Here is a 14,583-nt window from a genome sequence, read left to right as displayed (position 1 = left end):
GTGAGACTTTTATGCTTATTTCCGTTTTAGGATAATTCAGTTGGGAAGGAGCAAAGCGAAATTTACAGGGAGACATACTATTTTCTCTTGCGTGAACCACGGTAATCATATCAAGGTGGAGTTGCAGGGTAAATAGTATCTCATTTATAAGTTTAGTGCTAGATCCCCCACCTCCTTTTTGCATGCACATATTGTAGACATACTAGTATAATGGAATGTAATGACGACAAATCTGTCGACTAAGATTCCTTTTGCTCTTTTTCACACTGTTCAGGGGTTTGCATGTTCGCATATAATCTTGTATGTGTTTAAAAAAAACCCGGATGAATTTTACAATTTAGAGCGAGTGAAGAGCTTTAACAGATGTTGGAGGATGACAAGAAATTGGTGTCATGAATAATGATAGTTGTGAGATATGCTTATTTCCGTTTTAGGATAATTCAGTTGGGAAGGAGCAAAGCGAAATTTACAGGGAGACATACTATATTGTGGGGGCGCTGTGGCATAGTGGATAAGACTCCCGACTCCCGAACGGAGGACCGCGAGTTCGAATCCCGCCCAGTGCTTTACATCCTTAGACAAGACGTTTTTACCCACTTTGTCCCTCTCAACCCAGGTGTATAAATGGGTACCTGGCAACGCTAGGGTAATAATAATAGCAGGGCCCTCTGGTAGAGCAGTGGCAACACTGAAGAGGCTACCCTGGGTAAATAAGACCTTATTATTATTATTATTATTATTATTTTCTCTTGCGTGCACCACGGTAATAATATCAAGGTGGAGTTGCAGGGTAAATAGCATCTTATTTATAAGTGCTAGATCCCCCCACCTCCTCTTTGCATGCACATATTGCAGACATATAATGGAATGTAATGACGACTAATCTGTCGACTAAGATTATTTTTGCTCTATTTCACACTGTTCAGGGGTTTGCATGTTCGCATATAACCATCTATGTGTTTAAAAAACAAACTAGTTTTACAAGTTAGAGCGAGTGAAGAGAAGTGTAAAAAAATCTTCGATATTTCACCAAAGGTGGTCATTACTATGCATGATTTGCCCCTGTACGACGAAATGAGACTAGATACGAAAGCATTGCCTGTCTCTCCCAGAAAGAGAAATCCACCTTTTCTCCTATTTCTTTTCTCTTTTTATTTGTGATGATTATTACAGGGTAGTAACAAGTTTAAGTACCTGTTTATCATGAATTCTTTTTATTAATTTCATAATTAAAAACGCACCATTTCACATAACATTTTGGATATTTTGTGTTGTGTTGTGTTCTTCCACATTTGGAAGTTTTACAATCTGTGATCCCTCAAGTTAAATATTCAAAAAGGTGACATTCAAGATTAATTTTTTCTTCTTTTTTTATTGTATTTCGCTGTTTTCCTGTGATTGTGCAAGTAGCTCTTGTTACGCTTAAGACTGTCCAAACTTAACAAATCTATTTTGTGTTTGTGTGTGTCTCTCTGTGTGTGTGAGTGTGTGTGTATTGTGTGTGTGACTGTGCTCGGAGTCTGTGGTAAGGTAGCAGTAGAGCATGACTCCCTGTTTTGCTATCTGTCAACTAAAATGAACAATTTATTTTCTCAGAATAAGAAATGGAGCTCTTATTTCTTATTTATGATCATGAAACAAGTAAAAATTCTTAGATTTGTAAACACAAAACTGGTGCATGCGCAAGCGCGCGGGCACACACATACACACACACTCAAACGTATGGTTCTATTCAACACTTTATAGAAGGGACCTGCCAAGTATCAAAGCGAACGCTAGGAAGGAAAGTTGACAACACTAAATCTTACTTAGTCTGATCCCGAGCTAGAGCTACCAGATTCCTTGTCAGCACTCGGGGTACCCGATGGGTCGATAACGTTGATCTTCCAAGCATCCAGATTTAGGTCAGGTATCTGGGTGGTGTCGGAACAACTCACGCGATGGTTTGAGAATTTTGGCAACTTCAACCCATCAGCTGTAGGAAAATCCACTTCCATGCTATACTGTGCCCATGGCTTCTCGTTGCTGCAGGGAAGCATTAAAACAAAGTAGCGTTCATTATCAAAACGGGTTTTGATGTTTAACTCCATCAGGAACATTCTAGGACACACACACACATACGCACACTAACACAAACACATACAAACATTATGTTGTTATCATTTGGGTATACGTGAGACATGTTATGAGGGCTATCAGATCTTAGTATAGTCAGTCCGTATGTAACGTGTTTGGTCTGAAACTATTATGTACACATGCTTTCAATTCGTGAATATTCTCTTATTCTATCGTTATTTTATCTTATATACAGTCATCTACCGTGTACTCAATACCATATGTAATATTCTTATGCTCTTTAGAAGAAAAGAACTTAGAAATGCCTTTTTTAGAATTAAATGACATTACATCACAACCCGTAAGTGAAATATCAATAATCATTACCCTTAAACTTTAGTGGTGAAAAGAAAACACACATACACACACACACATACACACACACAGACAAAAAGATAGGGCTTTATCGCTCGCAAGTTAATTCATGATTGATTAATGATTTGTTTAGATGTATGAAAAACAGACATTTTATATGAAAACACAAATACAATGACTTACTTGCGCAATTTCAATGACAAATGATGCAGCCTCCCTATTAGTGGGTTCTTGTACATGAACTTTAGAACTTTAATGGGAGTGTATTGCTTTACCCAGTGTTCCTCGTTGCCCTGGGTTCCCCTTTATGTGTGTACATTTATACATATATATTTGCATTCCTTATGAGGTACATCCACACATTAACACAGTTATCATAAGGTATAGACAGTAAAACAATTACTAAAACTTCGTCTCGTGCGGATCTGCCATCATGAAAGCATAGGGTTGAATACTAAGCTCTTCAGGGTTGTCAAGGGTGTCGCATAGAACTCGTGACATTGTCATGGATTTGATTGCCTTCAGTTGTTCTGAAACAGAAAATGAAATGAATTGATATACGGTTTAATAAATGATTAATAAAAGTAATAGGTTCATATTTATCTAGAAAGCAACATTATTTACATTTGGAGTGGAGGTGACAAATACACTTACAAAGAAACAAACAGCCAGGGGGTAGTTCCAACAAACACTGTTTAACGAATGCATCGGAGTTTTGTTTTGTTTTTAAAGAAGTGCAAAACAATGAGAAACTTAGTTCAGTTCTACTTTTGAATGATTATCAACATCTTAAACATCAGCATGGGTATTTGGCATGCTTGATTGTACTTCGTGAAGGAAACGGTTTTACATATGAATTACAGAAATATAACATCAGTTCAGCATCTGAAGTTTCTATTTCAAAAATAGTGAGGCAGTCCTCACGAATTTGAAAAAAAAAATTGTTGTTGTTGGTAATTCTAATGAACTACTTTGACCAAAAACAAACTTTCAAATCACGAAACAAGCGCGTATATTTCGATTGAAAAATTGTGTATCTGTAGTGGTGAATATGCTCATGAGGGAGTGTTGGCGGAAGATCAGACGTCACTGAGGCCCATCCGTAAAAACACCGTGTTCTGCTCATTACGCGTACGCTGTTACGGTACATTTTGGTAAATTGCACATTTTGGTAAATTTACCAAAATGTGCAGGACATTTTTTTTTTTTCAAATGATAGAATTTATTGATTTCTCGAAGCAACATAATTATACAAAGGATGGATGAAATACATAATTATTACTTCAACATCATATAAAGCCATTTCTTTGGCACAGACAATTTCAACACTTATCTGTATTCAAGTAACTCCTTACTACCAAAGATACAATAAAGGGATATACTGTAATTATAATGTTTTCTACCATCAATGCACAATACATAAACTCATTATAAATGCCATATTATTATCCGATGGATATCATGCCGAAAACTATTTATAGTATCTTTATTTCTATCATACGTGCAAGGGTACACAGTATTGCAGACAAATGGCTGTGTACCCAACCAAAAGTGGTTTGCCAGGGACCTACGAAAGCAGCAGATTATGACCAGCCCGACTCCGTAGTGGACACAAAAATATGTTTTCATTAACATAATTATTCATAATTATTCAATAAGTAAAATCTTGCTTTAGTGTAAGAATGAATGACAAAAGTATTAAACTTTGTCCACTTTACTCAAAATAACCAACCCTGGACCCGGTCCGCCTTCACATTCATACACTCAATTCCATTTCGAAAAATAAGACAGAAATAGCTCTTGGCAGTCCGAAAGCCCGCCCAGGCCCACCCGACAGAGCAACGACGAGTGCAAACACACCAAATAAGTACCGCATGACCATTGCAATGTACAGGCTGATAAAAGGAAATTCGTCAATACTAATAGGCCCCGTAGGAAGAAACATTTTTAAAAAAAGAGAAATTTTGAAAATCACAATAGGTGATACGCTGATAGCGTATCACCTAATTAGCCAACCAAATATACCCGCCGACCTCACGCCCAGGCAGGCTTCCAGCAAGCCATCAGGTCGCCAAGGATATACCCTGCCCGACAAGCATGCATACATTTACTTACACCATGAAAGAAAAAAACTACAGTTGCATATATAGACCCGCTTAATAACTTCATGCATACCATTCCAACAAAGGTTGCTGGCGGTAATCCCCCCCAAAACCCTCCTATGTCCGCCCGATGTAGCAATAACTAATGCATGCAAGGCGGAATCTAAGGTTTGAATTTTCATTTTATAAAACAAAATTACTTTTCATCATTTACTGACGGGAAAAACGTCCATATATTTGAGTACATTAATAAAGGGTCAGTTATCTATAGACTGAAAAATAAATGTTTCTGCCCGACATAACAACGTCCAATGCACGCGAAGTGGATTCCATGCACTAAAATGTGCAGGACATTGACGGCACATTTTGGTAACTTTCTGCTCCTCCACAATCATCACAAAAACAAATTGTAAGTTCAGTTGGTTTTTGTCCCCACCGAATGAGTTCGGTAGCCTAAAGGTCGTGTCACACCTTTCCGGGCAAGCTATGCGGGCTTGTTGCAAGTTTTTCCAGCACGCAGGAAACTTATCTCGCCCATAGTTGCCCGGAGCTGTAAACGCAAGTCCGATTTACCCGCAGCCAAGTTTTGAGCAGCACCTCGCAGGCAACTCCCACGCAGTCCCCGTATGCGGCCAGCGCGGCCAAGATAATGATATTTTGTCATTCTGTTGGACTTCTGCCATTCCTTCAGATGAATTTCTGAGTTGTCAGCCCCCACGCGCCTGGCACTCAGGCCACACAGAATACTCGCAAGAAAAACATAAGTAGAACGCATCCAGCAAGTAAGACAAATGCACAACTCGCCCAAATCCTTGTCCGCACTCAGAAATTGTGCGGTATGCTGGAAAATCCTCACACGCAACAAGCCCGCGTAGCTTGCACGGAAAGGTGTGACAAGGCCTAAACATGGTTACGGGTAAAAAGGATTTGCGTGCGCACCTCCGGGCGACTACGAGTGAGATACGTGCTAGGTACTGTTATGTGCAGGTCATCTGTGGGGACCTCCGGGTAGTAAAAATTTTTCTTCTCAAGTGGCATGCAAGGCCTGTTAGGCCGTGTCACACCTTTTGCAAGTAAGGATTTTCCAGCACGCAGGAAAATTTTCTGCGGGCGGACAAGAATGTTTGCGAGTTTCGCGCTTGTGTCTTACCTGCTAGACGCATGTTACTTACCTTCAACTTGCGTGTATTCCGTGTGACCTGCGTGAGAGCTTTAAAACCGATCCGTTTTCTGTTTCGAGCGACTTACGGGTACTTCGAAGTACCTGCGTTGGAGTTGCCTGCAAGGTGCTGCCGGTAAGGGTATCCTACTGGTGTTCTACGTGTACCCCCGCGACTCACTCGGAACATATTTTGAGCATACTCAAGGCCTTGTCATACCGTATCTGGGGAAGTTTTGCGGGTTGACTTGCGGGGTAGCAAATGTGCTACCCGGAACTCTCCGCTGTCGGTCCACACCTGACAGTACCTAGCGCGTATCTCGCCCGTATTTGCCCGGAGGTGTGCACGCAAGTCCGATTTACCCGCAGCCAAGTTAAGAGCATGACCAAAACTTTTTCCGGGTGAGTCACGGGGATTGCCCGGAGAGGTACACGTAGAACGCCAGAATGAGCCCCGTAGAGACAGCACCTCGTAGGCAACTCCCACGCAGGTACTTCGCAGTCCCCGTATACGGCCAAATTTATGACATTCTGTGGGACTTCTGCCATTCCTTAAGAGGAATACCTTCACTGAGTTGTCAGCCCCCACGCACTTGGAACGCAGGTCACACAGCATACCTGCAAGTAGAGCTTAAGTATAGAACGCGTCCAGCAAGTAAGACAAATGCAAAACTCGACAAAATTCTTGTTCGCCGTCAGAAATTGTCCGGTATGCTGGAAAATCCCCACACGCGAGAAGCCCGTTTAGCTTTCCCGGAAAGGTGTGATAGGGCCTATACATGGTTGCGGGTAAAAAGGATTTGCATGCACACCTCCGGGCGACTACGGGTGAGATACGTGCTACGTACCTTCAGGTGCGGGTCATCTGCGGGGACCTCCGGGTAGCAAAAATTGTTCTTCGCAAGTCGCATGCTAGGCTTGCCCGGAAAGGTGTGACACGGCATTAAGGGGACTATGAAACGGCGTGTTTGTGTGTGTGCAACTTAAAACTTTGGCACCCTACCCCCGACGAATGATCCTCACCAAGTTTGATTGTCTGAAATTCGCCAACTGGTTCTGAAGGAGAAGATGAAAATGTATGTTTCCCCCTTGCCTCCCCCCCTCAAACTTTCACCCCCTCTAGGGCCCAAGGAGGCCATCTTGGGTCTTGCCATAAAGAAACTACATTCTTCATATATAAAAGTATCTACATATAACATAAAATATTATCTGGACTGTACTGCTTTTGGGTTTGGAGAGGAAGATTTTTCAAATTTTCCCCTTTTCCCTTGGGAGCCCTCCCCCTTGGCCCCCCTGGGGACCACATACTATACATGAACAACTGTGGGTCCTTACCCCCTAAGGATGATCCCGTCAGGTGCGATATCGGCACATTTTGGTAAATTACCAAAATGTGCAGTTACCAAAATGGGCCGTAACATAGTGACGACACATTTTGGTAACTTGCGCATTTTGGTAATTTACCAAAATGTGCCGATTTACCAAAATGTGCCGTAACATACGCTCACTATGTAGTAACCCCGGATGGGTGAAAAGGCGATGGAAATTTGACATTTGTTTTCGTACTGTGGATACGCAAGTGTGTACTATATGTGTGTAATACATTCGTACGATAATGAGCCCCCGGTTAGCTTTCGTGCTTTCAATCTGCCGCTGTGTCATGCAGTATTCTGTTCGAATCACAGGGAAAATTGTCCAACATTTTTTGTTCCATCTCAGATAAAAATCAATCAAACAATCAAACAAACAAAAAAGAGGACCGTGAAAGGTGCGCTGTTTGATTGAGAAATCTCGGTAGCTGAACATAAAAACTTACCAACATTCTCGATATCGTGTTGTATGCGGTATGCATAAGTTCCATAATACACATATCCTATTAAACAGCAGTTACGTTCACACGCTGTTCCTAAACTTTAAGTTCAGGTCGAAAAACGTTACTCTCTATGGTTAGCTTGTAGTTTAGCGCCGTGTGGATGCACTCGAAAGTTAGCAATCTTAAAGTTTAGTCGATGAATAGAACCACAAGAGATCTTAACAGGGTTTACGCTCTGTCCCCGAGCCACGTTTCATCTGAACACAATAACCAACGAACTTGTGAGTTAGCGTGAACCTCGCGTGTGAACCCGCGTTGTGAATGCACGAGTGGAGGCAATCATCGACAGTTAAGTTTTCGGCCTAAACTTCAAGTTTGGCAACTGCACGTGAACATAACTATACTGTCTCTGTCATTGTTATTTTGCAATATTTTTGAACTATTTGGACATGGAAATAAGAATTGAAATGGAATAAAATGAATATTCTAATGACAGATTTAAAGTACGCGATATTTAGAAAGAGGATGAGTAGATCGAATGGCCGCTTGGAATATCTCATCTAAAAGTTGGTGATAGCAACAAAGTGGCAGTGAGGAAGATGTCAGGAAAATCCTCAAAAAGGTGAAGTTCAGTTACATGTATAGTCGGAATTGTGTTAGTGTAATGACGTATAGGGTCTGTAACTATCGCCTGACTCCGTTGGTAAGACGATAATAACCTTTCCCTACAAACAAGTTAAACAGGCATAATCTCCGATTTCTGGAAGGGCAATGCAAAACATGAAACTTTTTACGCATAGCCTAAATTATGTAGCCTGGATCCGGTACCATCATGGCTCGTAAAGGCTTGCATTGACGACCTTCTGCCTAACACTACATCAACAATTAACCTCTCCCTAACGTCTGGTGAAGTTCCTGTTTTATCACACCCCTACTGAAGAAGTCATCTCTGACAGGTACGACTTTAAGAATTATAGATCCATTGTCAACCTTCCTTTTCTTGGCAAGGTATTGGAGAGGTTCGTTTCTATACAGTGAAGGTCCCATACGGAATCCAACGACTTATTCCTAGTAAACCAGTCAGCATATCGGCACCATCACTCAACTGAGACAGCCTTGGTAAAGGTTGCCAATGACCTTCTATAAATATAGGCCTACTTGCAGTAGACAATGGACTTGAAGCCTGTCTAGTCCCGTTATATCTTCCATCTGCTTTTTAATTGCCTGGACCACAACGACTCTCTTCAATCGCCTCGGAACCTGCTCCTGCATAAAGGGATCCGCGCTTGAGAGTCCTATCTAACTGGTCGTCTTCAGAGAGTTACAGTGAGAGGATAACTGTCACAATCTCCCTCTCCGTTGGAGGTAGCACAGGGGTCAGTTGTGAGCCCCCTGCTCTTAACCCTCTACACTGGTCCTCTTTGTTACGTAATCAGTTCACATCATGTTGTACAGCACGCCATATACGCGGATGATACCCAGCTCTAACCCTTTATGAGAGCTGATGTCAGCGACAAAAGTGATGCCATTAGTAGACTAACAGATTGCTTACGTGATGGTAACACTTGGTCCTCAGCCTACAACCTAAAGCTCAATAAAGCGAAGACTGAAATGTTGCATATATCTTCTTGATTCAGGCAGCGGTTGCACGATGTTCCTCCCCTGGACCTATCTGGGGTATGTGTGCAGAAGTCAGAGTGTGTCCCGAGATCTTGGTATAACCTTCTATAAGCACCTCTCCCTTGCCCAGACTATACGCAAAAAAGTGCAGGACAGCTTTTTGGGGAATAGCTTCATACCTACAGAACCTAATCTCCCTCCGATCCTCATCAACCTTCTATTGCATCTCGACGTCTGCGCTTCCATGCTACTGCCCATCTTCAACTGTTGCCCAGACCTCGCACCAAGACACGCTTTAGAGAACGCTCATTCGCGGTTGCATGCACCCAAGCTTTGGAATGATCTACCCATTCATATACGACAAGCCTCATCATCTTAAAACTCACCTTTTTCCATATTGATTCTTTTTTTTTTAGTTAATGTACTGAGAGTAACCCAATTATTGTAAGTGCTTATTTACTGGTACATACGCATGTACGTCATACATTGTTCTTACTTGTATTTTGACTTGTTTGTTATCTCTCGTTTTTTAATTTTTCATTTCATCTTTTCCCTTCACGCTTAGAAACGTTGTATTAAGAGCATCACAAATGTAATGTATTACTATTATCATTACCATAAAGAAAAATGAAGGTATTGGTTATGTTGAAATTGTAATAAAAGCCATGACCGTGCAAAATATTATTATATTAATGCTACTTATACATCTTATGTTCTGAGTTCAGGAGTCGCCGCCCCCTGGAGCCTGGCCTGAAGATGGCCATTGCGCGTCGCTTCTTGGAGACGTTGGAACAGCTACAGGTCCCTTGCCTAAGACTTCCGGATGGCACACAACAGCATATCCCTGTTCGTGCCGGAAGCCTGCACAGCCATCTACGAAGAATATAAGGAGGAGATGTTTCACCAGGCCCTCCACACCGGACGAGTGGAAAGCCGTCGCCAGCCAGTTCAGACCGCGATTGAACTTTTACCACTGGTGTGGGGCGATCGACGGGAAACACATCGCCATCAAGAAGCCCAAGAATAGTGGATCACTCTATTACAAGTACATGCATAAGGGAGTCTTTTCTGTGGTACAACTGGCAGTGTTGGATGCTAACTATTCGATTTTGTGGTGCAAGGTGGGGTCAACGGTTCCTCTTCAGACCCAGCCGTGTTTAACCAGTCCACTCTCCGCGGGGAACTAGGGCTCAACGGTATTGGATTCCCAGCACCGCATCCACGTCCAGACTTTCTACACTTCCTCTGCGAAAGTGGCTCATTAAGCCATACAGTCCCACAAAGAGATGGTGATGAACTACCGGACCTCTTGAGCCCATCGTGTTGTGGAGAACGGTTTTGGGATATTGGCTCACCGGTGGTGGTGCCTACCCACCACCCTGCAGTTGGAGCCTGGCAAGGTGATTCGCGTTATATTGGGCTGCCTCGATCACCCTTCACATTGGCTGCGAAAGCGCCGGTCCGGACTACATGACCTTAATGTTGACCGCGAGGATGAGGATGGCAACGTGGTCCCCGGGGCCTGGAGGGACGTGCAGATGACCGAGTCCAACCAGATGGTCGGCCAACGGGCCTCAAGGGAAGGGAAAACCCTGAGAAACTATTTGGCTGATTATTACAGTCCTCACTCGGCCACCTACCATGGAAAGATCGGGTTGTTTGAACACATGAACTCACGATACTCCTGATTTAAAGGAGAAGCAAACACCGAAACACATGTTAATGGAGCAAATGCAGCAATATCAGTAGAATACATCAGTGAAAATTTGAGGAAAATCGGACAATCTGTTCAAAAGTTATGAGTTTTTAAAGTTTTGGTGACGAGACCGCTAGATCAGTCCACTACTACAGATCACAGCATCACTGTGCACTGCGATTTTTAGAAAATATACATTTACTCTTCTAGCATACGAAAAGAGCACTACCTTTACCTCTTTAAGAAATCAGGGGTAAAATTACCATTTTTTTTTCAAGAGCAGAACCGATGATCATGATTATGTAATTGTAAATTATTCGTGTACTCTTTTTCATGCTTGTTCTTTTTCGTTAATTGTACATTGCTTAGAAACATTTTCGTCTTAGGAGCTATATAAATTTTGCATATTATCATTAGTATTTTACTCTTGACATAATTATGTCAGTAACCAGCAACAAGTCCAGGGATGTGTTATTTTCATACGAAATCATATTTTGTGGAATTTTCTTCATATCTTCTTTATTTCGTAGAGCACAGCAATGTTATGAACTATTACTCTTCTCATCAAGCGGACTCGTCACTCAAATTTCAAAAATTCATAACTTTTGAACGGATTGTCCCATTTTCCTCAAACCTTCACGGATGTGTTCTACTAATATTGCTGCATTCAGTCAAGTAACATGCATCCGCTTGGGTTTCATTCCCCTTGAATTTTATGAAGTCTGGAGGCATTCTATGAATTCTACAGATACTCCTGATTTCAGTTAACTCTGGGGATATGATTTTCATTTTCTGCGTTCATGTGTGAATAAATATGTAGAAATTATGGGGTCAAATATATCATAATATGCTTTTTTGTTCGTTTGTCAACCGTCAACCCTAACATCATTTACCAGAATGGTTCCGGGCTCAAATGTTGGTGTGTGTGTGTGTGTGGGGGGGGGGGGGGGGGGCTTTGTGGGCGCCCAAGGGGTACGGTGTCCACTTGTATTTTCTATCACACTGGCGATAATACCCGCCAAGTTTGCAGATAATTTGACCATGCATTTTCAAAAGAAGCTCAAAATGTGAAAACTGACCCCAAAGTCATAGGTCAAGACCCCATCAGTAGATTTGTCATAAACAAACCTAGGTATTTTGTTAAGAGCGCTTCTGGCTTTATATGTATTTTCCCCCAAAGATTCTCTATTCCCGAGTTTATGGGGTTCCCATGGGTGGCGGATATACCTATATCTATCATATCTGTATCTACAAAAGATACATTGGGCGCGGGCCAGGAAAAAACGGTGTGTGTGTGTGTGTGTGCGTGTGTGTGTGTGTGTCTGTGTGCGTGTGTGTGTGTGTGCGCGCGCCCAATGTGAAAGCTGTATCTTTTGTTGACATGGATCATAGGGCTTACACATTACACCGTATGGAACGCGTGTCGTACCCAAATTCTTCGCTCATACGTCGCAAAAATCGCATTTACAGAATTGGGCGTAGAATAAAGATTTCTAAACCAAATTTCATAATTCTGGTATCATTGTCTTTCGCGGGAGATGTTCTTTCTAATGATGTCAAAAAAATATATCACTTTTAGAACGCAAGGTATTGAAAATCCACCGTTCCGCTTTTTTTTTTTTTTTTTTTTTTTTTTTGGGGGGGGGGGGACACCCGGTATATCATACATACACATATATTAATATTCCTTAATTGGGGGGGGGGGGGGGGGGGTTGTCTCCCGCCCTGAGCCCCCAAGTGGAACATGGTACCCATTCAAATAATCTACTGAAACCCTGCTGCCTTAGTATTGTCAACTGTCAAGTTTGATTATAATCTATCATGGGCTTTTCAAGAATAAGCTGAAAATGTCCAACTTTCACTCACGACACAAGACGGACGCCGGAAGATGAATGATAGCACTAGCTCACTTGAGCCTTTGGCTCGTTGAGGCAAGCTAAAGAGGACGAATATAATAATGGTAGACATTACATTCTTTTGGATATCTCGGAAAAAAAAAGGTAAAGGTCATTTACCTTCTGTGAATCCGGCTGGGCTGGCAGTTTCATACCAGAAACGGTCGCCGAGGCGAAACCTTCTGAACTGCTCGCCAATGAGACAGGCCAGAGTGTGACCAACCCGTCCACCAGGTACATGTTCCTCTGACATAAAGCCGACAAATGGATCTACGTCACGGAATCCGTCTTTCCTGTAGGATCAAAATATATTGACACACTGTTGGTTATAAAGACGGAAATATATATTTTCGATTTGATTCCACATTTTCTTTTGGTATTTGACAGTCTCCTGGTAAACAAAAGTGTAGTTGAGGAGTTACATAATGTTTCCCCATGACACAGGTGATATCGTAAACGTTGAAAATATGTGTACATGTATTGCGCATTAACTGCTTATGTTTGAGACTATAAAAACAATCGCATGAGAGATTCTGTGCCTTTCCTTGATTCCATGTTGCGTTCAAACGCGATAGAATGTCCGACCAGGGAAATTTCCAGAACAGTGTAGTATTTTGAAGAGGTAGGACCATAGCGGAAAGAGAGAAATGTTAAGCAGTTCATATGGAACATGCAAGTACTGGAGATCGCAAACAGCAGGCTGGACATAGACTGATAGTAGTTGCCCGTATGGACAGGATGAGCAAAGGAATCTGCAGCACATCAGTGGACAGGGTGTAGTTCTAGAAAAGGACAGCACATTAGGAAAAGAGCGGTTTCGAGCTAAGTAGTGAGCACCGTTGATTTTGACTTGAAAGTATCAATCTCATCATTCAAATGATATTCAACAAGATGTAAAGGACTGCGTACGGAAACAAAAAGAAATATGAATATCAATCAATGGCCATTCATGCTGAAATGTGTTTTTTTTTTCTCATTTCGCAGGATGTTTGGATGCATGAAAATAACTCGGAAAATTTGACAATGCAAAGTATGGACTTACATATTACAAGCTGGATATCATGAAGCATTTTCCTGTCCTGCTCTTACGCATTAAGGATATAATACATACCTATGTCTCTCTCTCTTTTTCTCTCTTTATGTATCATAGGGCCTATATATAACATATGTATACATGATTATCTATCTATTCATTTATCTATAATGTATACATGTACTGATATTCAGATCTGCATTGTGATATACTTGCCCGTATATTTTGATGAGTTTATCGAAAACACTTTTATCAGAAAATAGCTTCGCCAAGTCTTCCCAAGAAGTGATTGTTTCGTTCGGTGAGCAAAGCTCGCGGTACACAGCGTACGGCTGAAGACCATGCTCACGAGCTCGCTGGATGTTGATCGCAAGGAGGTCAAGCCCGAATCTAGAATGTAATATGTGATGACTTTTGCATTTGTCGGAAGTTCATTAAGAAATGTGTAAAACTGCGACAAAAGAAGAAGACGTTACTATACAAAGGATACATTTCTTCACACCTGGGGCCCGATGCATAAAAGTTACTATTATGGTAACTTTGCCATCCAATGGTAACTTCCATGGAATTCTTGATTTTGATTGGCTGTTGAGTATTGTTGCCATGGTAGTTACCATTGGATGGCATAGTTACCATAATTGTAACTCTTATTCAACAGGCCCCTGGAATCCACCTTATACATTAATAATCCAATGACATGGATAACAAGTTATTATGAGTAATCGTAAGCAGTTAGCAACATTAGAAAGAAACTCAAAAGGGTGAACGTGCAAAACATATATATTTAAATCCAATTTCATGAAGTGACCTGGTTGATGAGAGAGTTATAAGTTGG

General features: G+C 41.6%; 1 protein-coding gene across 1 annotated transcript in view; it reads right to left on the bottom strand.

The window, feature by feature from the left end:
- Positions 1–1,808: 1,808 nt before the first annotated feature.
- LOC139714018 (peroxidasin homolog pxn-1-like) overlaps positions 1,809–14,583 on the bottom strand; it is a 52,505-nt gene continuing 39,730 nt past the window's right edge. Inside the window, exons 9-12 of the mRNA XM_071625743.1 lie at positions 13,965–14,138; positions 12,836–13,008; positions 2,834–2,960; positions 1,809–2,025 (exon numbers count right to left, since the gene is read on the bottom strand). Coding sequence (XP_071481844.1) covers positions 1,809–2,025; positions 2,834–2,960; positions 12,836–13,008; positions 13,965–14,138 — 691 coding nt within the window. The remainder of the gene's footprint in view (positions 2,026–2,833; positions 2,961–12,835; positions 13,009–13,964; positions 14,139–14,583) is intronic.

This window comes from Diadema antillarum, unplaced genomic scaffold, assembly GCF_040938485.1.
Source record: "Diadema antillarum isolate AM-2024a unplaced genomic scaffold, OU_Dant_1.0 seq00002133_RagTag, whole genome shotgun sequence".
Taxonomy (NCBI): domain Eukaryota; kingdom Metazoa; phylum Echinodermata; class Echinoidea; order Diadematoida; family Diadematidae; genus Diadema; species Diadema antillarum.
Note: the sequence above shows the minus strand (reverse complement) of the source record. Positions and strands in the feature narration are given on the sequence as shown.